The sequence below is a fragment of the Mastomys coucha genome, unplaced genomic scaffold (genome assembly GCF_008632895.1).
Source record: "Mastomys coucha isolate ucsf_1 unplaced genomic scaffold, UCSF_Mcou_1 pScaffold20, whole genome shotgun sequence".
NCBI lineage: Eukaryota > Metazoa > Chordata > Mammalia > Rodentia > Muridae > Mastomys > Mastomys coucha.
Genome location: NW_022196903.1, coordinates 1,298,015 through 1,319,664, shown reverse-complemented (window position 1 = coordinate 1,319,664; position 21,650 = coordinate 1,298,015). Strand labels below are relative to the sequence as shown.

Below are 21,650 nucleotides of genomic sequence, written 5' to 3'. Positions count from 1 at the left end.
CTCCTTTAGGTCTGCCTCTTTCATCTCCTTGCATAGCAGCAAAATGGAGTCTCAGTAAACAGGCAGAACGGTGACAAATCCTGCAGCAGGGTTAATGGCAGTAGTAGAAAATCAAACAGAAAGAGAGGTTAGACAAATGTTTCAAGGTAGTAGCAAGAGACTCCATTCTTAGAAGTCCATATCTTCAAGACAATGTCCGGTGCTCTAATTCAATGTCTGACAAGAGTGTGCATCTGGGTGCCAAATCATTTCCCCTCTCTAAACATCCCCATGGTACATGCCACCGAGGGGGTGGCTGATGGATGTCCAGATGCATATGGAGGCAGATACATGGGTGGATGGTTGCAAAACTTCGCTGGTGTTTCTCCAGCCAATTAACAACATCTGTGAAAATTCTTGCTGAAGTTCCTGACAAGTTGGTTACAATGAACTAACTCACAGGCTTTTGTCAAAGTTTGGGTACCAGATTTAGAAGTCCTTTCGATGTGCCCTCTTGCATGACTGAGAGGTGGTTACAACTTTCTACAAACCCCTAACATACCTGAAGCCACCAGAAGTCTCTGGTTGCCAAGTTTCACACTTTAAAGAAACCACTTCCTGGCATGATGATGGTAAGATGTTATGTCAAAGTCAGAGTTCTTGGGTACACGTGATTTGCACCAGAATGTGAAGGCATACTCACAAGTCAGTCTGAGAAGAGCACTTCCCTTTCAATCTTAGGTGTCTCATGTTGCAAAGAGCCAGTCAAGTTGCTGCTCCTTGAAAATTAACAGAACCATGAAAATGGAGTTTGAAGGTGGTGAAGTTTCATGGGGTGCAGCAAGAGGATCACGGAAGCCTTTCCATACTGCACCTAAAAGTCTGGCTTCCTTAATAAGGTGCCCAGGATATGGGCAAGTCATGTCCTCCTCCTCCTCCTCCTCCTCTTCCTTCTTCTCTTCCTCTTCTCTCCCTCTGAAAGCAATCAGTACGGCCTGTGTTTGTATCAGCTTCTTGGTAAAGTCATTTGGCAGCCTGTGATTGAGATGGTAAGAGGTTTTAAGAAGTAAAACCCAGGCCTGTCACTTACAAATTGGCAGTCAAGAAGAAAACTGACTTTAGCCCTGCATGCCTTTGTGCCTCAGACGGCCTGAAGGTCCAGTAGCACACAGTCATTGATTGAGAAGCTGCACAGGAACAAGTTGAGGGCAGAGACTACAAAGGACATGACAGGTATCTATGCGGCACTGCAGGATGATGCTGGTGGAGGTGGTGGTGGTGGTGGAGGTGGTGGTGGTGGAGGTGGTGGTTGTGGAGGAGGATACTGGGGCACCGGAGGCTGGCGGTGCACATTTGTAGACCAGGTGATTATAACAGGTACAAGGATAATTCTTCCATGTACATCTCGTCCTACTGGGTACCACGCAGTCATCATTTGATGACCTGTATAGAAGACATAAGCAGGAAATGGGTAGTAGCCAGGAACTTGGACAAATTCAGCATAGGTCGCCAGGTGTGCAGGGTCTCCCATATTTGGAAGAGACAGGCGAAGGTACTGATTTTGGATGGTGCCGCTCTGGGGAGCTCGGCAATTGTAAGTGACTTGGAGTTTCCACCCTCTTTTCACTTGCAGGACTTGGGCTCCATTGGGTGCGACGGTGGGAGTCATTAGCCCATCTTTAACATTCCTGTCCACGAAATTGCGTAGAGACGCCATTTCAGATTCAGACATTGAATACAAATGTCCGCTGGGAATGCTGTGCGCTCCAGGAATCATCTCAATGTGAGGGTCAACCAGCCGGTGACCCGGATAGACATGCTCATCAACAGGTGTATACACATTCTGGATATAGTAATACCTTAAAGGGTGGAAAACTCTGAATCCAGCCATGTGGTAGAAGAATTGTGGATGAGGATACAGGTATGGATGCTGGTGCAGATACTGGTGTGGATGCTGGTATGGATGCTGGTGTGGATGCTGGTGTGGATCCAGGTGTGGATGCAGGTGTGGATCCTGATGGGGATCCACATGGGGATCCTGATGGGGATCCTGATGTGCATCCTGATGGGGATCCTGATGGGGATTTGGATGCTGATGTGGATCCGGATGCTGATGGTGAGGCGGATCCTGATGTGGATCTGGATGCTGATGTGGATCCGGATGCTGATGGTGATGCGGATCCTGATGCTGATGCTGATGATGATGTGGATCCTGATGGGGATCCGGATGCTGATGTGGATTAGAATGCTGATTGTGATGCGGATCCTGATGGGGATCCGAATGCTGATGGTGATGCGGATCCTGATGCTGGTGGTGATGCGGATCCTGATGCTGATGATGGTGCGGATCCTGATGGGGATCCGGATGCTGATGATGATGAGGGCCCTGATGGGGATCCGGATGCTGATGTGGATCCGGATGCTGATGCGGACCCTGATGGGGATCCGGATGCTGATGTGGATCCGGATGTTGATGGTGATGCGGATCTGGATTCATGTGGTTATGCATATACTGATACAGATACTGGTGCAGATCCGGATGCAGATGGTGGTGCAGAAACTGATGCAGATACTGATGCAGATACTGATGCAGATGCTCATGCAGATGCTCCTGCTGATCCGGAGGCAGATGGTGGTGCATAACTGGATATAGATGGTAATACAGATACTGATACAGATACTGCTGCAGCTGGTGCTGCATATCCAGCTGCTGAAGCTGCTGTGGATCCAGATGTGGATACTGATGTGGATGCTGATGCGGATCTGGATGCAGAAACTGATGCAGATGTTGATGCAGATGCTGATGCATATGAGGATGCACATGCTGAAGCAGATACGGATGCAGATTTACTTGTGGCACTGTAAACAGCAGATTAGAAGGTATCTGGGCAAACATGCGGCAGCGAAGTCGGCAGTAATCAGAGTTGAAAACAATGGAGCGAGTGCTCCAGGTAATGTGAGGGTCATGTGTGCTCAGCCAACGAATTCCCAAGACAATAGGAAAGAAGGGAGACTGAGTCACATCAAAGGACAGTATCTCACGGTGTTCCCCCAAGTCAACTATCAGATGGTGGGTTTCTAGAATGATTGGGCCCGAGGCAATGGGATGCCCATCAATAGCTTCCACCATGACTGGCCATTCTTTGATTCTTAGAGGAATTGCATTTTGTATGACAAAGTCTTGATCAATGAAGTTGCCAGATGCACCAGAGTCAATCATAGCTCGGACAAACAGGGTGGGTCTGCCGGGCATATGAATCTGGAGCATCACTTGTAGGTGCTGAGTCGAAGCCTCGGAGGGTGGGGACCTTATTCTTTCTGGCCCTGTCGCTGAAGGTCCCCCTACAGCGGGGCCGGGGAGTTTCCCGGCGGCGAATTTTTGGAGGCTTTCGCTGGACACGTGTCGGCAAAATGACCTCCGTTGCCGCAGTATAGACATAAGTTCATCTTTCGGCGTCTTTCTTTTTCTTCCTTGGACAGGCGCATGCGGGCACCTCCCACTGGCTCAGTGGGATCCATCTGGCTGTTTGGAGGCATCACCAAGGCCCTTGGTGAGGGATCAGGCTTTGCAGCAGCATCACGGGCCAGCCTTCTCTCGATGTGAATACAAGCAGTGATCAGAGCAGCCAGGGTCTTAGGAGCCTCCTGGCGAGACAGCTCTGCTCGAATGTCAGGGTTGAGGCCCTCCTGGAACTGATCCATCAGAGCAGGCTCAGTCCAGTCCAAGTCCTGGGCAATCATCTGGAATGCATTGGAGTAGTCCACAACAGGTCCCGGGCCCTGGCGCAGACGTCTGATCTTGCGTTTGGCAGCTTCGCGTCTCTGAGGATCTTCAAAGACATGCTTCAGCTCCATCATAAAGGCAGTGTAGTTGTGCATCAGGTAGGTGCATCTTTGCAGCTTGGCAGTAGCCCAGCGGGCAGCACGGCCAATCAGCATGCTTGTCACGAAGCAGACACGGACACGGTCGACTGAGAAATCTCTGTTGCTCCTTTCCATGAAGAGCTGGCACTGGTATATGAAAGGACCCAGCATGTCAGGGTTGCCATCAAACTTCTCAGGAAGGTCGTCAAGGCAGTCATCATCAGAGAAGAAGTTTGGTATAGGGGCTGCTGCAGCACCTTGAAGCTCTAGGTCATCCTCATCACTGTACTCATGGCTACTGAACTCAAGGTCATGTTCAGGATCAAGGTCATCGTCCTCATCATCATCAAAGTCATCTAAATGATCCAGGAAACTGTAGCTCTGTGCAAGTAACTCCACCTGATCCAATAGGTTCATATTCTCAAACTGCCTGTTCATCTGTTCTGCAAAGTTGTTGGCATCTTCAGCGACCTCAGCATGTCTGCCCTCAAATACATCTTCATCTATGTCAGGCACATTGGGGCTCTCGGGCCTGTTGTTGTTGTTGTTGTTGTTCGGAGGAGGAGGTGGAGGAGGGGGCGGGCAGTCGGAGGAATCACCCTCGGCAGCCATGGCTGCGGAGGGGAGGGGTCCTCCCAGATGTGGCTTCACTCCCCTGGGGAGGGAGCCCTGGATCCTGGGACCCTCGTGGTTGGTTCTTAAAACCCGCCTGTTCCTGTAAATGACAAAACCATACATTCAACATATACATTCAAAGCAGTCAGTATTAGCAAGGATTTTAGGTGTTCAAATATCCCCTGATAATTATCAGTTGATAATTAGTCAACAAAATATACACCCTCAAGAGGATATAATCATTCACAAAATAATGAAAAACATACAACTTTTTGATGTCCAGACATCCTAAATGTCTCTTCTCCTAAGAAGCCACTGCTTTTTATAATTAACAATATATACCCTTCAGCAGCAGCACACACACCTTTAAAAACTATAAAAGAAAGGTGACAATGACAAACAATTAAGTTTGGGATTTGTTTGTTGGGGTATGGAAGTCATACAGCAAACTTCCAAGGCAGAGATAAATAGGAAAAAATTTATGCAAAATAACTTCTAAATCATGCAAAAATTATTCTGACATCATACCTTTTACTAATAAGAACATTAGGAGAAAATAACATCCTAATCAATAAGAAACCACACACATGAGAGGTAGGTATTAAAACCACAATGCCCATACTCATCAGCTCTGAAAAATCAAAGTAGCTGGGCAAATGTCATATCAGGGGTGCACCCTTAACAATGAAGACTGAATTATTAAGTCAAATGACAACCACTATCACAAAAACCACAAGATTATCTAACTGCTTTTATGACCACAAATTAACTTCCTCAGGAGAATTCTCTATGGGACAGAAAAGCATTGAACAGCTCATAGGGATGTCAGTTTACTTGACTAGGCAATTATTAAACAAATATTAATTGATGCCTCCTACAGAGAAATGGGCTATACACTAGAACATCTTTTTAAAAAGATGCCCAATTATAGCATAATTTAAATCTTCATGTTTTAATTACATAACATAGATAAGGGGGGCAGGAGGGTAGGAGGTGACAGGGTAGTGAGTGGGAGGGTGGGGAGAGCACCTTCTCAGAGGCAAAGGGGAAGGGGTTGGGGAGGGGGTGAAGAACTCTGGGGTGGGGGACTGGGAAGAGGGGAAACATTTGGAATGTAAACAAATAACATAATTTAATAAAAAAACTAAAAAAGATAACATAAGTAGAAATCACTGAATCACAACTGTTAACTGACTAATAAGGTTATTAATTATATAATAGAAAGCTACTTTCTGTATAAGTGGGGAGGGGCTATAACTATTGCAACTTGGGCATCCTGAATCCAAAGATACTTAAAATTTTTACTTTGTCACTCAAAGAAATACAGAACTTCATTTGCACTAAAGGTCACCAGTATATTAGCCTTTAGTTTTTAATTGGACATTTTCAATAGGGCCCTACCCAAAGGCTTGTAAAATTAAGGTAGAATGAACATGAATTCTAAGAAGGTAACTGTGTGTGTGGGAAGAGGAGCTTTCATTATGATTATAGTGAAATCACAGCACAGTGCCTGCCTATGTATGTCCTGAGAAATAAGGTTAAGTGTAATTAGAATTAATACTTATGTATTTTTGAGGCTCTCAAATTGGCAAAATTTAAATAATTGTAGAAAAGAACAAAAAGTTTAAAAACTTTGTAATTAGATAGTCCAGCAAACTTTTTAAAAAGTTTAACAAAGTTTATTGAAGTTTAAAAAAAAAAACTTTTAAAAAGTTTGAGCTTACAAACAACTTGTAAGTTTAAAGCTTAAAACTTTAGATCTAGCAAACTTTTTTAAAAGTTCAACAAAGTTTATTGAGGTCTTTAAAAACTTTTAAAAAGTTTGAACTTACAAACAACTTTTAAGTTTAAAGCTTAAAACTTTAGAAAGTATAAAAACTTTATAATTGTACAGTCTAGCAACTTTTTAAAGAATTTAACAAAGTTTATTGAAGTTTAAAAAAACTTTAAATAAGTTGGAACTTACAACTTTTAAGTTTAAAGCTTAAAACTTTAGAAACTTTTAAAAGTTGTTTTTGAAAGTTCTGAAACCTTCAAAAAGTTTAAAACATTTTAATAGTTAAAAACTTTTAATTAAAAAGCTCAATAAAAGTTTAAGGACATAAAGTTTAAAACTTTTGAACAAACCTAAATTTAAAACTAAGTTTTGTTTTTTTTTTTTTGACCAATCAAGGCAAAAATGGGCACTAATTCCATGAAACTAAAACGATAAAGAAGTGTTAATTAGAAAAGTTAGCTAATATTTTAACCTGTCAAATATTTTAAAAAATAGAGGAAAGCTGACATCCCACATGACACCTGTCCATCACCTTTGCCCCATCCCCCTGCTTTCTTACAAGCATCGCCCCCCAGGCCCCCAGCTTTTAGGCCCCTCCCCTGTCATAACTACCTTTTGTCCTAAGATGTTCCTATGGCCTTCCCAATAAGAAGAACACAAAGGTCACTAAAGTGTGACTTCTGTCATCTGGAAAAGAAAAACAACTTCAAAATAAAAATTAAAACCTTCCCTAAGATGGTCTCAGCTTGGCCTGGTACAGCCTGACTCAGGTCAGGAAGGTCTACTGGGGTGGGCTTTATTGAAGCCAGGTCTGGTGGACATTAATATCTATAAAAGATAACTAAAAATAAGTCAGAAACTGCATTAGGAAACCTGCAAACAATCTATATGCTCAGTAAGATAATTAAAGTGAGATTGGAGTTAAGGTAATGGGGAGGAGCTATACTCACATAACTTGGGTTGTGCCCCTCCCACCAAGATATTCAAGAGGGGTTGCTTTTGGTTTTTAATAGTATTATGCTGGTTAAACAAATTAAGTGCCTTATTTAGCTTGTGAGGTCACCAGTTGAAGAACTGTGACCTTTACCACTCCTAGGCCTGGGGCTTAACCCTGCAGGAGTGGGTTTGCAATTTTGGGGTGGGACTCTATTCCAAAGCTGGATAGTTTAACCAGTAAAAAGTTATAGGGTCTTGGGCAAACTGGATAACAGTAAACATAAATGACAATGTTTACTGTGGGGCAGCACAAGTTGATGACAGGCAAGGAGCATTTGACTTCTTTTTAATTTGTCTTAAAAAATTGTGGCTCCTCAAATTCCCTCTTAAAGGGCTGGACTGGGGGTGGGAGTGGGGGGTGCTGAGAGCTCCCATTCCTGAAAACTGAAAGTTCACACTGTATAAGCCAGCTGCTTGAGACAGGACCATCTTCATATGATAATTAAGCTTTAGTCAATTTAGAATAAATACATTTGATTAATTATTAACTCCTTCAAAGTTTTAATTCCCCCAAACACAAAGAGCAACAACAGTAAATAGAATCATATGTAAATGTCTCATTATGAAATGAAACACCATTAAACAACTTCTAGTTGCTTTAAAATTTTAAATCTCCTTTTCTTAATAGTATGGATTATCTGTTAAATATAATTTGCATATTTTTTCAATCTTTTGCATCTCTTTAATATGCAGATAAAATTCCCAAAGCAAAGCATGCATAACAAGCTGTAATTATAAGCATATATTTCCCACAGAGAGTTATACACTAGGGAGGGGCATTAGGAAGGCAAGAACTTAGGGGAGCAAGAGCCCCCCTATTCCTCCCTTTAACAAAATTCTGGCTCATAGTATATAATATGGAACCAGATTTTTTTTAATTTCTTCATTAATTTAGAAACATTTCTATTTGGCTTCTCTGTAAATTACACAGATGTTTAATTAAGCCAGTTGTAACCATCTATGTCCTGCAATGTAACCACCCTGTTATATCACACAAATTTTAAATGTCAATATATAGCATTAATAACCCACTTGCCCCAAATTTAAATTAGCTTTTTATGAAAAAAGCTAATTACTTGGGACACCAAATAATTAGCTTTTTATGAAAAAAGCTAATTACTTGGAATAACAAATAATTAGCTTTTTATGAAAAAAGCTAATTACTTGGAAAAACAAATAATTAGCTTTTTATGAAAAAAGCTAATTATTTGGAATATAATTTAGTTGATTCACATTATAATTACAGCTTACATTACTGGAGTTCAAAACCATACTTTTGAAAAAGAAACTTTTAAATGTGTTTTCAAAAAGGCCAGCAACTAAACTCAGGACAACAAAGCACCTTAAAAAAAAAGCAAGAAAATTTCAAAAAAGCCTGAAGGCCAGCAGAAAGACAATGAATAATTAATTTATTCTGGCCATTTATCAAACATTTAATGAATCCTTACTATGTGCCAGGCACACTTTATTATATGTAGGCAAGTCAACCAGGGCTAATCACCCAGAATGTTTAAGAAGCAACAACAACAACAACAACAACAACAACAAACCTTTTCTATGCTAACAAATCTCTCTCAGAAGCCAAGCCATAACACCAAAGCCCCTGAAAACTCTTAAGAAACACAGTGCTTGTCACCTCTGGCTTTGTAGTTACCAAAGCATTTAATTCCAGGAAGTCCAATGGTGTCTAGATCAAATAATTAAATATGAAAATATTTTTAAATTTAATTTTTAATTTAAAATAAATAATTGCCTTCATTGCTTCAAGGCATCAGATCAGCTAGGCCTTTTTACAAGTTCCCATATTCCACTATCAGGAGTTTTAATTGTGGGATCTTTTTATTTAATAATGCAATGCACTTATTAAAAGTGCTTATTCATGTCAGGTATACTTATTATTGTTGTTGTTAATTATTCTTATTATTCTTATATTTACTAGACACCTGTGGACAAAAAGTAAAACCGCGCAACAGAGAAACCGCAGGGAGGCGGGGCTGTGCAGCCAGGCTCAGACAGGGCAGAGGCGCACTTGCGCACTGGAGGCAAACCTGAAGGGAGGGGGCTGCAGCCCACACTGCGCAGGCGCAAGCAGGCTGGGGGAAGGCGGGGCTCTGGGTTGCTCCTGGGAGGAGCTCTGGGAGGAGCCGAACAGTAAGAGAGGAGGGGCCTGGGCCGGCCTCCTCAGAGGAGGCGGGCCTTGGGGGGCGGGGACTAGGCAGGCCACCTCAGAGGAGGCGGGCCTTGGAGGGCGGGGACCAGGTAGGCTGGCTCTAAGGCGTCAGCACTTTGGAGGTGGGGCCTGTGGAAGCATGTTCTGGAAAGGCGCGCGACAGGCGAGGCGCGCAGGCGAGGCGCGCGGCCTCTGCAGATGAGGCAAGGCTAGGATGGGCGGGGCAGGTCTGAGACTGGCTGCTACAGGGCTGCAGAATGACTGCATGCCTCCCCCCGCCCCCCTACCTCCCCAGACCCCTCCCACCAGCTCGCAAACCACCAGATTCCTTCCTTGCCGCAAGAGCAAACCCCCACCTCCCATCTCCCACCTCCCACCTCCCACCTCGGACTCGTACACACCCAGCAAAACGGACAAACTGTTGCTGGACACCAATTTGTGCCCCCAACTCTACTGTACCATCAATCCATCAATCAATCAATCACCGCTAGACAAGGCAGCCTATTCTGCCATCTCCAAAATCCAGCACCCCTCCACTCTACTGCCGTAAGCAGGAGTTACGTGGGCAGAATGTTGAAAACAATTTTGGCCTCCCAGGGCTCCATTTTGTCTACCACCACCACCACCATCATGCAGATAGCCGTCCGACAGGAAAACGCAACCAGTTTTGATCCGAAAGGTGAACCTATGTTGTCCCCTCTCCGAGAGAGTCATACTCTCTCTCTCATTTTTCCAACGCTACTTTCTATGTAGCTCAAGAGGTCTTATGCCTCTGCCGCAGTTTGTAGCGCATTTCTAAATGCACTCTTGTTGCGCTTTTACATTTGGTTACTTTCCTGCATCTCCAAATTGAGTGCGTGAAGCACGAATCAGTTTTGTGTATCGCTCTAGTTCGGGCTGGTTTGTGGCGCATGAAGCGCCGGTTCGCCCCGTTCAGGTTCGCTGGTTCGCCTGTTCGCCCGTTCGTTTGTTCGTTCGTAAATTGGAGTGCATGAAGTGCCCATTAGTACAGCGAAGCGCATGAAGCGCCCATTAGTACAGCGAAGCGCATGAAGCGCTCATTAGTACAGTGAAGCGCATGAAGCGCCCATTAGTACAGGGAAGCGCATGAAGCGCCCATCAGATGATCGAAGCGCATGAAGCGCCCATCAGTTAGTAGCGCGTGAAGCGCCTATTAGTATTTCATAGCGCGTGAAGCGCCTATTAGTATTTCGTAGCACGTGAAGTGCCTATTAGTATTTCGTAGTGCATATGAAGCACCCGTTAGTTCATCACAGCGCAAGATGCGGCCGTCTGCAGCGCAAACTAAAGCGCTTATCCGTTTGGAGCGTGGCATTTACGAGTAGCCGATCCCGTCACCTTGCACCGTGTTTGAGGAGCTCATCGCAATTCGGGGTCCGTAGCTCATGTGCGTCTGCAGCTCATCGCTGTCCGCAGCTCATGCGTCTACTGACCCGTTCTGGAGGCGAGTCGTGGAAACCGAAGTCGCGGACCTGAAGCCGTGAAGACTTGCTTTCCACGCTCTCGTCTCACGATCCGGCCACTGAAGGCGAGATAAAATTTGCGAGGAGATATTCTGGGGGCGCTACTTTATCTCCCGCAACTCCCGATAGAAAACGGGGATTGCGTGTGATCGGTTTTTTTTTTTTTTTGCGGGGGTGAGGGGAATAAAAAAAAAAATCCTAACCGCATACTCACCACACGAGGAATCCTCTGCGATGACACGAAGGATGAGGGTCCCGCGACGGCCCGGTCCACTGGGTGACCGCGGTCCGGAGAAGGCTCCGGACCGCAGCCCGCGCAGCAGACCTAGGCGAGGCTCGGTGGACCTTCTCGGTTGGCTGCTCTCCCCAGGTCGTAGTTGGTCAGGATTCTTCGACACACACCAACTCGAGTTGGAAACGCGTGTATCGGGAGCCCGGACTGCTTGCCTTATATAGAGAGATTCTAGGAGGGGGGCGCCAAATCCCAGCGTGCTTCGCGAGCGCGGGGGCGGAGGGGGGGTGCGTGGGCGGGAGCCTGGGGGGATGGGGTGGGGGCGCGGCATGCACCGCTTTGGCCCGCCGCTAGGGGCAGCATGGGCTCAGGAAGGGGGGGTGCACGATGCTGAACTGGCCAAGCTGGGAGGAAAAAAAGAAAGGGAGGGGAGGGGAGGATCGAGGACGATCGGCTTAGGCAGGCCAAGAATTCTATTATTCTGGTGGTGGGAGCTGGGAGACCCTTGTGCTTGGACGGGAAAGGGTCGGGGGACACTCAAGATGAGCCCCGCGACCACTGGCACATTCTTACTGACAGGTTAGTGGCCTGCGCGCGACATGGAGGTTCAGGGGCCCACAGGCCGCCGCCTCACCCTCCCCCACTCGGGTTCCGGGGTACCAGGGCGTGCCCAAAGGGTGCTAGTCCCGCTTTATTCCCAATGCCCCCCCACAGCACCCCTCTTTCAGGACACCCTGGAGCCCACCTCCTGGGTCAAGTGGGTCCCTCCCTAGGCTTGACCCCTGGCCTTCTCTTTCTCTCTGCACCCCCACGGCCCCTCCCTGTCCAGCAGGGCAGGAATTCAGCTCCAGTTTCCATTAAGGAGGGCAACCCTCCTCGCCCCCCCAGCCTGGTGATGGACATCTTCTGACCCCTGAAACAGACTTGGGGGTCATTGCCCCTCTGGGTGGGGGTCGGGAGTGGGGGTTTTACCCCACAATTGAGACTCCCTGGCCTAGATGTGAGCCAAAGGACATGGCTGGCCAGCTGCTTTCTCTCTTACACAAAGATGTACATCTTTTCTCGTTTTCTGGAATCTGGTTGGGAGAGAGAAAGACCACCAAAATGTGACATTTAAAAGACCGAATCTCTCCCCTCACCCCCGGCTTTTTTTTTTTTAAAGCTTATTTCCTGGTGGCGCGAACCTGATTTTTCTTAGGTTTTACCGAACACGGAAGCAGGATCGTGAAATTCTGGGAGCCAAGCGGCGGTGTGCAGGTCAGGGTCAACCATGGCTGGGGGCCAGAGATGCTGCAAACAGCACCCATTGCCCTACTAAATACGTTACGAAGGGAAAGCAAGAACAATTGAGAACAGCTGTGGATGCTTCCAGTGTGCTTGGCGGGCTGTGGAAGCTTTCAGCTACGGACTTTGTGTGAGGTGGTTACAAGGTTTACACGGAGACCTCAGCTTTTTTCACGCCGCGCCGTTTTGTGTTTCTAAATCTTGTGGGTGAATGAATGTTTTTGGGACGCAGTAAGGTTCAAACCTTTGAAATAAGGCAGAGAGACTCAGCTCCAAGCATTTCCTTAGCTTGATACATATAAATCTGTAATTTTTTTTTTTTTTAACGTTAGGGAAATTAGGAACAAGACATTCAAATACTGAAGGGAAAGATGTGAAATAAAACCTTAATGCGGATTCTCACCTAAGCTGCTCAAAGTCTTCGGTGCTGAGAAAATTAACAATCTGTTGCTAATCTTTGTCAAAAAAGTTAAGGTTAAAAGGAAAATCAAATTGTCCACAACTGAGTTGGATTTATGAACCACAGATGAAACAAATTTGTTTTTCAAGACTAAAACTGAGCCTATTTCAGCAATACTTCTACAGCCTTTTTTCCGTAAAGGCAAAAAACAAAAAAAGACTTTGACCCATTGTGTACAAGGTAGAAGGGACCCTGCGCTGTACAAAACAGTAAGCTTTTCAGCGCTAAGCAAAAACTCATTCATTTACTGGGAGTCTACTTATTAGAAATTAAATGTTGACTTCCAGATTTCCAAGAGCAAAGGACATTTATCTAGGAAATTGGGCGAACATAATCATTATTTTTAATTTAAAAATGTTTATCCTTTTCTGCAAGACAGACTGATTCCAGTATTTAAAACAATGTTTATTTAACAGTCCCTGGTCCAGTGACTGCGGGACTGTCATATGCTTAGGAGCAATTTCTTCTCCCCACAAAGTTAATTCACCTAGCTGTTCACTGATAGCATTTAAGAGTTCACTTTTTAAAAACTGAGACTTAGAGCAAACATGGATAAAAAGTAAGGACAATTCAAGTTTTAAAAATCACCCATCTTTCAGGGTTTGAACTAATTTGACTTTTTCATTTCAAATTTTTAACTAGTATTTTTATTTATTTATGGTTTAAAAAGTAGAAATGGTTTTGTGGGCACTTTTGTAATAATAGTAATTCTCTCATGGTCCAAATTCTAGAAGGTACCTTACTAAGGCAACCAAGATCACCTGTGACGAGTCCTCGGCTTGCTGTGGTGCTGGCAAACTATGGTTTGCTTTTTCAGATTTCCCTCTATGATTACAGAGGTATCTAAAGAATATGGTTTTTACCCCCATAGGGTTGTGTATATTTTTTTCTCAAAATTAAATTTTGAATCAAATGAATTTCTTCCTCTATTTTCTTCCCAAATAGTAGATTTTGAGCATCAAATAATACTAATTTTACAATTTTCTTTAAAAATAAGCAACATTAAATTAATATTTCCTGATTGAGGTATATGAACAGCAACAACCAACAAGCTGAGCCGTGGCTCCCAGCCTTAGGATTATGTCATGGAGCTATAATTCTGATCAATATCCTTGATAGTTTGATGCACATTTTTTTTTTTTTTTACTTTGCTTCAAAATATAATTTTCCTAGGGAAAAGGCAATGCCAGCTATTTAGGTAAATCTTTCTAGCTGAGAGAACAGACAATATTTAAGTGAATAGACAAAATTAATAAATACTTGAGCATTTAACTAACATTAAATACCAATATGTTCAAATACTGATAGATAAGATCTTAAACACTCATGGCATTTACTATCCAGGTGATTTTTAGATCCCCCCACCCCCGTGTGGATTATTTTGTGTCCGCTTTTCACAAGGGCCAGTGTGAAGCGCACGCAGCGTTTCTATGCATTATTTACTTCACTAGGTAACTAGCTGTTCTTTGTATTTGAACATTTTATCCGTTTTTGTAAGAGGGCTCAGGAGCCATCATCTCTCGCTTTACCACCATTTTTAGTTTAGAGTGAAGTGAGGGAACTCTGCCTTAATACTAAGTAGAATTTTGACATCGCACATTGTATTTCTTCTGTTTGTACATTTTACCTATTTTATATGACGATGTGCCCTGTATCTATGAAGCTGTTGATTTATCTGTTATATTTAAGATAAGTCCTAGAGGAGTGAGAAGATTTATAGTTCAAAGCAAAGGTAGAGATTTCACAAGACAAATAATAGACTACCTAGTAGGATGTCTCTTCCTTTTTAGTGAGAATTTGATAATGGATGTGAATGTGCTTATTTTCTGCCTGTAGTTGGCTTAGCTTCTAGGGTACTAGGAGCAAATTATTTCTAAGCAAGATAAAGATTTCACTTTTCAAAGAGTAACTAAGGTTTGAATTGCTTGTTTTTTATCTATTATCATAACAGCTTGCCATAAATTAGCTACTGGTTTACCCTGTGTATATCTAGCACAACCTAATTTCTGGAGAGTAAATTCTACCTCTAAGCCAGGTGGAGTTTTCACTTGTCTCACAGACTTTCCAGACAGCAAATGAACACACCATAAAAACGGGCTAGAGATAACCTGAGTGTTGAGATAGCCAGTGCTCGGCTCCAAACACTAGTTTCCCATGGATGAGAATCATTCTTAAAGAAAAGGCTAAAGCAGCGAGGACATGCTGGCTTGTTGAAAATGTTTCAAGGCAAATACTCAGATTGTTTGTGGATCTGATAACCACAGTGCTTACACATGATGTTTCTTTCCCTCCACAATTAGTCCATCCTCCGTTTCTTTTTTACTTTTCATATTTGTCCATATAGTCTATCCTACCTGACCTTTTTTTTTTCAAATTTACCTTTCCGTGGTCTCTATTCTAAACATCTAAATATACATCCTGTTTATTATTTCACAGTGTGAAAAAGGACCCCAGTTAATCAGATGACATGGGTTGGGCTGGAAGGGAACCTTTGCACTTTGTTCTGTTTTTGGTCTCTATCCTGTGTTTTCCATATGTTCCTAACCTGTCTGACAGAGGAAGGCAGACAGATAGAGAGATGGACTGCACACACACACACACACACACACACACACACACACACACACACACTCACAAGCATACATCACCCAGTTTTTTTCTAAACTGCTGTATCTGGTTTTCTAGACTACTCTTTCCTATATTATCAGTTTATTAAGTCTAAATAGCAATTTAATGTTAAAAAAAAAGGAAAGTAGAGAGGGGAAAGAGAAAGAAGGCGACACTGATGGGAAGAAAGCAAGACTGATGCTTCCGATGATCAACAAGTCTTATCAGAGACTCTTTTTCTGCTTAGAGTTTTCAGGTTGGAAAGACATTCTCAGTGGTCTAAAACCATTTCACATGGGTTGCTTCCAAGTCAAATTCTCTGTACATGATGTTCATTGTTAAGTTTTGTTTTGTTTTGTTTTGTTTTTAAGATATGTAGCTGTAGTAAAGATAGCAATGAATTAAACAATAATAACAGCAAAACCCAAACAGTCTCACAGCCGGCCACAGACATTTCCACTGCTGTTTTTGCCTTCCTGGGCTTTGCTCTGTGTGCATGTACATTACCATAGACTTGTACTTCTAAGCCATGTGGGTCCTTTACACCTTATTTTGAAAGACAAGTGATTCTTTCTTTCGGGGAAGCAGTTTGCGGGCTGTAGGCCGATGTTCAAGAGGGTCTGCAAATTAATTAGCAGGATTGTTGCAGGAGCCGTAGACTGGCTAGGACCAGCACTGGCCAGGTGTGTATAGGTTACTGGGTTTGAAGAAGGGAGAAACCTGGATAGGGTCACAGACCTTTACCCTGGATGGCTTCTTATTTAACGTTGGCACACACGATTTTTGACAAAGATCTAGAAGGCTTGCTTTACAATTCATGGATGACTGGAAGAGAGATAGCTGTTACAAACAGATAATAGAATTTAGAATTAAATACCATTTGAGTTTAGTGCTTAGCTGGAAGCACAAAATATAGCAATCAGTGCACTATAATTCACTGACATGAAGAGAAGCGGAGTGACTTGTGTGTGGTTCTTGTTCTTTAGGAAGATCAGGAAGAAGTTATGCCACGATGTTCCTTATAAAAATAAAATATGCAAGTTAGACTGTGATGTTAACTGTAATGTCTGTCCATCATAAACATGATAGACCTTGCTCTGTTCAACCCCATCTGTAGCATCTTGTTCATTTCTGGCCGTCAGTTTGGAGAGAGTAGTTGACAAATTAGACAACTTGCAGAACCATCTGTGGGCTTGGTGAGGATCTGGCAACTCTATGATAGTGGGTATTCTCAAAGGGTCTGGAAATGTTCAGTTTGAAGTAAACTCCCTTTTGTTTGCTTCAGAGGGCAGAACCAGCATGAGTGGGCAAACGGGCAGATAGACTCAGCTCGAGACCTTTCTAACAGTGCAGGCCAACAGGAAAATCAGCTTCAGCTATTCTTCTGGATAACCAGAAACATTCACCTCTTTTGCAGTGGGGGATTTAAAGGCCATTGGAACATATTAGTGTAACCAATATACAAAGCATGTCATGATTTTTTTCCTTCCTTAGATAAACTCTCTAAAGAGAATGGTCCTATGGATTGTACGTTTATATTTCTTTCCTCTGCATTGCAAACTTGAAAATCTGAGAAAAGGGCAAGATCATTTCCTCTGTGTCAAGCACTAGTCTTAACTACCTTCCCAGAGCCACCTTCATGTCAAGGGTGTCTTGCTTGGTCCAGAGCAGATTTCTCCTGCCTAGTGGTGGTGAAGGCTGGGGACTCCAGGGTTACTTGGCAGGCAAGATGCTGGCCACTGGTCCCAAAGATAGCCTGGTCTTTGCCTTCCTCTTCCTCAGAGGAATGTGGGACAGATCTCCCTGTAGTAACCCTGCTTTCCCACTGTGGAATCTATCACTTTCTAATAAAGTTGAGGGGGTTGGTTTTTTTCAGTAACCCCTAAAACCTTAACCAACAAATGTAGCTTCCAGCCTGTGCACTTTTAGCTGCTTGTTAGGATGAGCTTGGTTTCAGCTAGCCTCTGGGTACACGTTCTTACTATGGCAAACATGTCCTGGGGGAGATTTTTCTTCCGTATCTGTGTACCTGCCCATCGATTGTTTATTTCGATCGTCATATCTAACTTGGGAGACATGTTTGTTCAAAATGAATCCAGGACCTCATTTTCTGAGCCCCACTTCTGAGTTCATAGAATTTGCATCAAATAATTGGGAACCTTGCAAACTCTAGAGGGGCTCTGTCAGAGATCAGAAGAAAAGGGAGGCACTGCTGTTGTCTTTGCTAACCCATTCTGGCCTGCCACTTTCACTCCTGCCTCAGACCAGGAACTTTCTTCTCCACTCCAGTGGTTAAAAGTCAGCAGGAGAGCCACTGTCATTCTGGTTGCACGAAGTGAATTTTTACTGTTAAATAACTTTCTTCTCTCTCTCTTACTCACTGTTTTTATTCGTTTTGTAACAGTGCCATGCACTTCTGTGAGGTTGTAATAATACACACAGCCGCTTGTCATGGCTCCCTTCCCAGTTGCTGGGGATGCCACAGACATTCTTTGGCTCAGCTCCTATTTCCGGAAGAGAAACTCTCAAAAGTGAGGTTCTGGCTTGTCAAAGCTCACCTGATCCGCAGGCGGCTACTTGCAATTCCTTGAGTGCAGGGCTTGCCCAGGTCCCTAAACCACAAAGTAATTATCCCAGTGTTTGAGCTTTAAAACCTAGTTATCTTGGGAAATGACTATGTTGCTTCTGAATGAACATTTGTTGCTGGCATTGGCTACTGTTATGCTTTCCGAAGCACTAGTGTATTAGTAAAGGATATACCATTTTCTTCTTAGGGCACTCTGGGCAGATAGTTTTTGTTGTTGTTGTCTTGTTTTTGTCTTTTAAATCTTCACTTAGGAATTTTAAATATGACATTTATGTCAGTGGCTTAAATGTATTTTATTATTTAAGACTCATCTTTCACATGGCTCACTTTCTACCTAATTACCTTAGGCTAATTAGACATTTAGAATAGATCTTTGGCAGCCTGTACCACGGGAATCACCCAGCATCTGTTCCGACAAGGAAGGACAGACTTTCTGTTCAGATCAATGGAGCGGCTGGTTTCAGAACTGTTTGGGAGATAGGCAGCTTTGGCGTAAATTCCTTCCCAGTCTTTGCCTTTTTGCTCATTCATCTGGTCACCACTTGGATTATTATGGAGATTGGGGTTCACTCTGAATTTGAAAGAGATCACAGTTCATTTTCCTAGGGCAGTTATATCGGGGGTGTTTCACTGCCCTGTTTTTTCCAGCAGGATGCAAAGAAATAAAGCTTCTGTTTTACCTCCGAATGCAAAAGCAAAGGAAATATGAGCTCTAAGGATTTTTGTTTTCTCTCTTTAAGAAATCGGGTGTTTCTCACTAGGCGGTAAAATGATACCGGCTTTTCTCTCCTATGCAACAGTTAATCAATGTAGCACCTCTGACATCTTTTATTTTCAGTAGTTACTGAGTTGATTCTAATCAAAGACCAGAGCCGCAGTAGGCTGCTGGGTATCTTATCAGAATTTGAATTATACTTTTTTTTTCTTTTTTTGGTCTAGCAGTTTTTCTTCTGAAGGTTTAGCCTACATGTAAACTGGTGAAAGTGTTCAAAGATACAGACATGGATGTTTATTATGGTGTTGATAATAATAATAATGAAAAACCAGAAGAAAAAAACCTTGGTAACTTTAAGAATTATTTTATACTTTTAGGGGCATGTTGGGTGTTTTTGAGACACTGTAACAGATGCTGGGTAATACATGGTCTGAGCTATCCCACTTTTTTAACCCTATTGATTTGACAAAGATGAATCAAGTTTTTTTTTTTCAGGATTATGTGGTGTGAAGATTAATCAAATAATTACACATAAGATTGTACTCTCTGGAACCAAGCTGCAAATACTAGTAGAGGATTTGTCTAGACTTGAAGAAAGGTGGAAATTTTTCTCAAGGAAGCATGGAGGAGGGGAAGGAGAATAAATGCTAGGGAAGGTGAATCAGGAAAGGAGCTTGTGACCCTGAGGGTCTGCTGAGGTCTTGGAGCAGCCAGAGCACGCTAAATAAAAAGTGCTGAGAGAAGAAAGAGGCAAGGAAGGAAGCTGCCAGCAGGGTCAAGGAGCCAATCTTCCCCAACCTAGTAGACCACCTTAAAGAGGTTCATCTTTGTACTAACACCAATGGGAACTCTCAGAGGGGGGTTAAGCAGGACAAGACCAGATTTGCATTTCAAAAAGAGTACTCTAAGTGCTATGTGAAGGAAAGGTCTGAATGGTGTGCTACTGGAGGCGGTTTAAATCCAGATTGGAGACAGTGACCTTGTAGGCTAACGTAGAGGAGATAGGGAAAAGAAAAGAGAAGGAATGTTTTGAGGGGTGAAATCGGACGGAGGGTATCGGATTGAATTTGAGGCTGGTAGCCAGGAGGCTCTGTTTGCTACATTTCTGTCCTCTGCCCTGATGGTCTCTGTGACGCTGGAAGGGGGTTGATTTGCAAAGGCAGGATCTACAAGTCTGAGTGAGGTCCGGCTAAATTCTCGGGGATGGTAAATAAATTATGACTGAGCCACAGGACAGAAAGCGGTGCAGTTTTAACCTGTAATCAGGGGCAAGTGTGCTCCAAATGAAAAGTGGAGAGGGTCACTTGTAGGGTAGAGCATGGCATATTTATGTCTGTGTACAATTATATGTTCCACATGAATAAAATGTGGAAAGATGCCAAGACAATTAAGAGTCCAAGCTGTAGCCAATGAGCGGCCTTGATAAGGTGACAATACGGGTGTGAGAAGGTACCTTTGTAAAATACGGCTTCCTAATTAAAGTGTTAGGATGCATTCTAGTTAGAAAGCATGGCTCCTATAATATAGACAGTTAGTGACAGTTTAAGGCAAACATGTGATAGGAGACTCCTTTAAATGCTTCCCATTAGGAAAGGGTGTGACATTATTGAATTTTTAAATTCGCATAGGAATCTTTCCTGCTGCTTGATAGCCCTACCCCAGTGGCTCACAGGGACCCTCTGCTTTTTAATCCTTTTCCACTAGATCGCACTAGCACTCTGGATTTCGCTTAGTGCACGGTGTTTTGCGGTCTGCTTTTCACCCACCGTCTTCATTGGAAAACAATCTTCCCTCTTTCAGATGAGGACATTAGACAGTAATGATGTTTATAGCCACAGTGAATGCCTTTTGTTAGAGGTCTCCGTGTTTCACTTTTTCACCCACGATTTCACCCGCAGAAGACAGAACAACTTAAAACTTAAAACAACTTAAAAGAACAACTCTTCTTTTAAGTGATTTGAGCGAACAAGAAACCTTAGCTGGAGAAAAGAGTAAGCTCTGGTCTCTCCTACTCCTTCAAAACTCAAAACTTTTCACCTACTCTTGAAACTGTGCTTAGTGCAAAATGGAGCCGTGTGCACACCGGCAGATTTTCCCCCTTTGGTTGCATTCTTTCCTCGGGATAAATACCTAAGAGTTCAGGAGATCTCAGGGAAGATGACTCTAAATGGAATGACTCGCACTGCAGCTGGTCTCTTCAAAGAGGTAAAAGGCGACTTTCAGTCGCCAGCAAGTCGCCAGAAGTCCCTGACTAAGGGTCATGCTGGAAGACCTGCCCAGATACCTTCTTAGCCCCAGGAGGCAATAGGGTGGGGTTTGACGGGGCTGGAGGCACTCGGTTTTAAGTGTGTTTTTTTGAGATGTCTCCAGAATGTTCTGTAGCCCGCCATAGAAATGTGATTTTCTTTTGTCCTTCATGGTTGTAGAAAATCTTTTTTACTGAAGGTAAAAGAGAAAAACAAAAACAAAAGCAAACATTTAAAGAAGCACACATGTTTCTTCACATTAGTTGAAAATGAACACTAGATCTACCACTTGTGGATTATTATTTTGTGCTAACTTTCATTGTAAAGGTTTTGAGTGTCTCTCCATTAGGACTCGCTGTGCCTCTGTGATGTGAATTCTGCTCTGTTTCTTCTGCCTCTAGCAGCGGAAGAAGCTGAGGCACAGAAGCGCGCAGTAACCAGTGGAGAAAACTAAAATGTGGGTTCAGCTAGCCTCCCTTCAGAGATTCTCATACTGAACGCTGCCTCTCTTTAGATCCTTTTTATTTGATTCTATTTATTTTATTTTACTTGATTATGTCTTATAATCTGCTTTGCTTAAAAATGATAAAATTCAAATAAACTTATGTTAAATAGCTGCTTATATTCTGCTAGG

The 21,650-nt window shown here is 43.2% G+C and overlaps 2 protein-coding genes across 5 annotated transcripts in view; one reads left to right on the top strand and one right to left on the bottom strand.

Annotated features, from left to right (window-relative positions):
• Positions 1 to 223: 223 nt before the first annotated feature.
• On the bottom strand, positions 224 to 11,315 carry Peg10 (paternally expressed 10). Its single transcript, XM_031381113.1, is given in 4 exon segments — positions 224 to 3,342; positions 3,345 to 4,558; positions 6,848 to 6,922; positions 11,100 to 11,315. Coding segments are annotated over 2 exon segments (3,237 nt in total). The 5' UTR covers positions 4,456 to 4,558; positions 6,848 to 6,922; positions 11,100 to 11,315; the 3' UTR covers positions 224 to 1,216.
• A 162-nt stretch (positions 11,316 to 11,477) lies between these two features.
• The window catches only part of Sgce (sarcoglycan epsilon), a 72,789-nt gene continuing 62,616 nt past the window's right edge, over positions 11,478 to 21,650 (top strand). For 2 of the 4 annotated variants that reach the window (XM_031381115.1, XM_031381116.1), the window contains exon 1: positions 11,478 to 11,696. In XM_031381115.1, the coding sequence (XP_031236975.1) occupies positions 11,660 to 11,696 (37 nt within the window). In that variant the 5' untranslated portion in view covers positions 11,478 to 11,659. The remainder of the gene's footprint in view (positions 11,697 to 21,650) is intronic. The other 2 variants (XM_031381119.1, XM_031381117.1) reach the window with 2 other exon arrangements.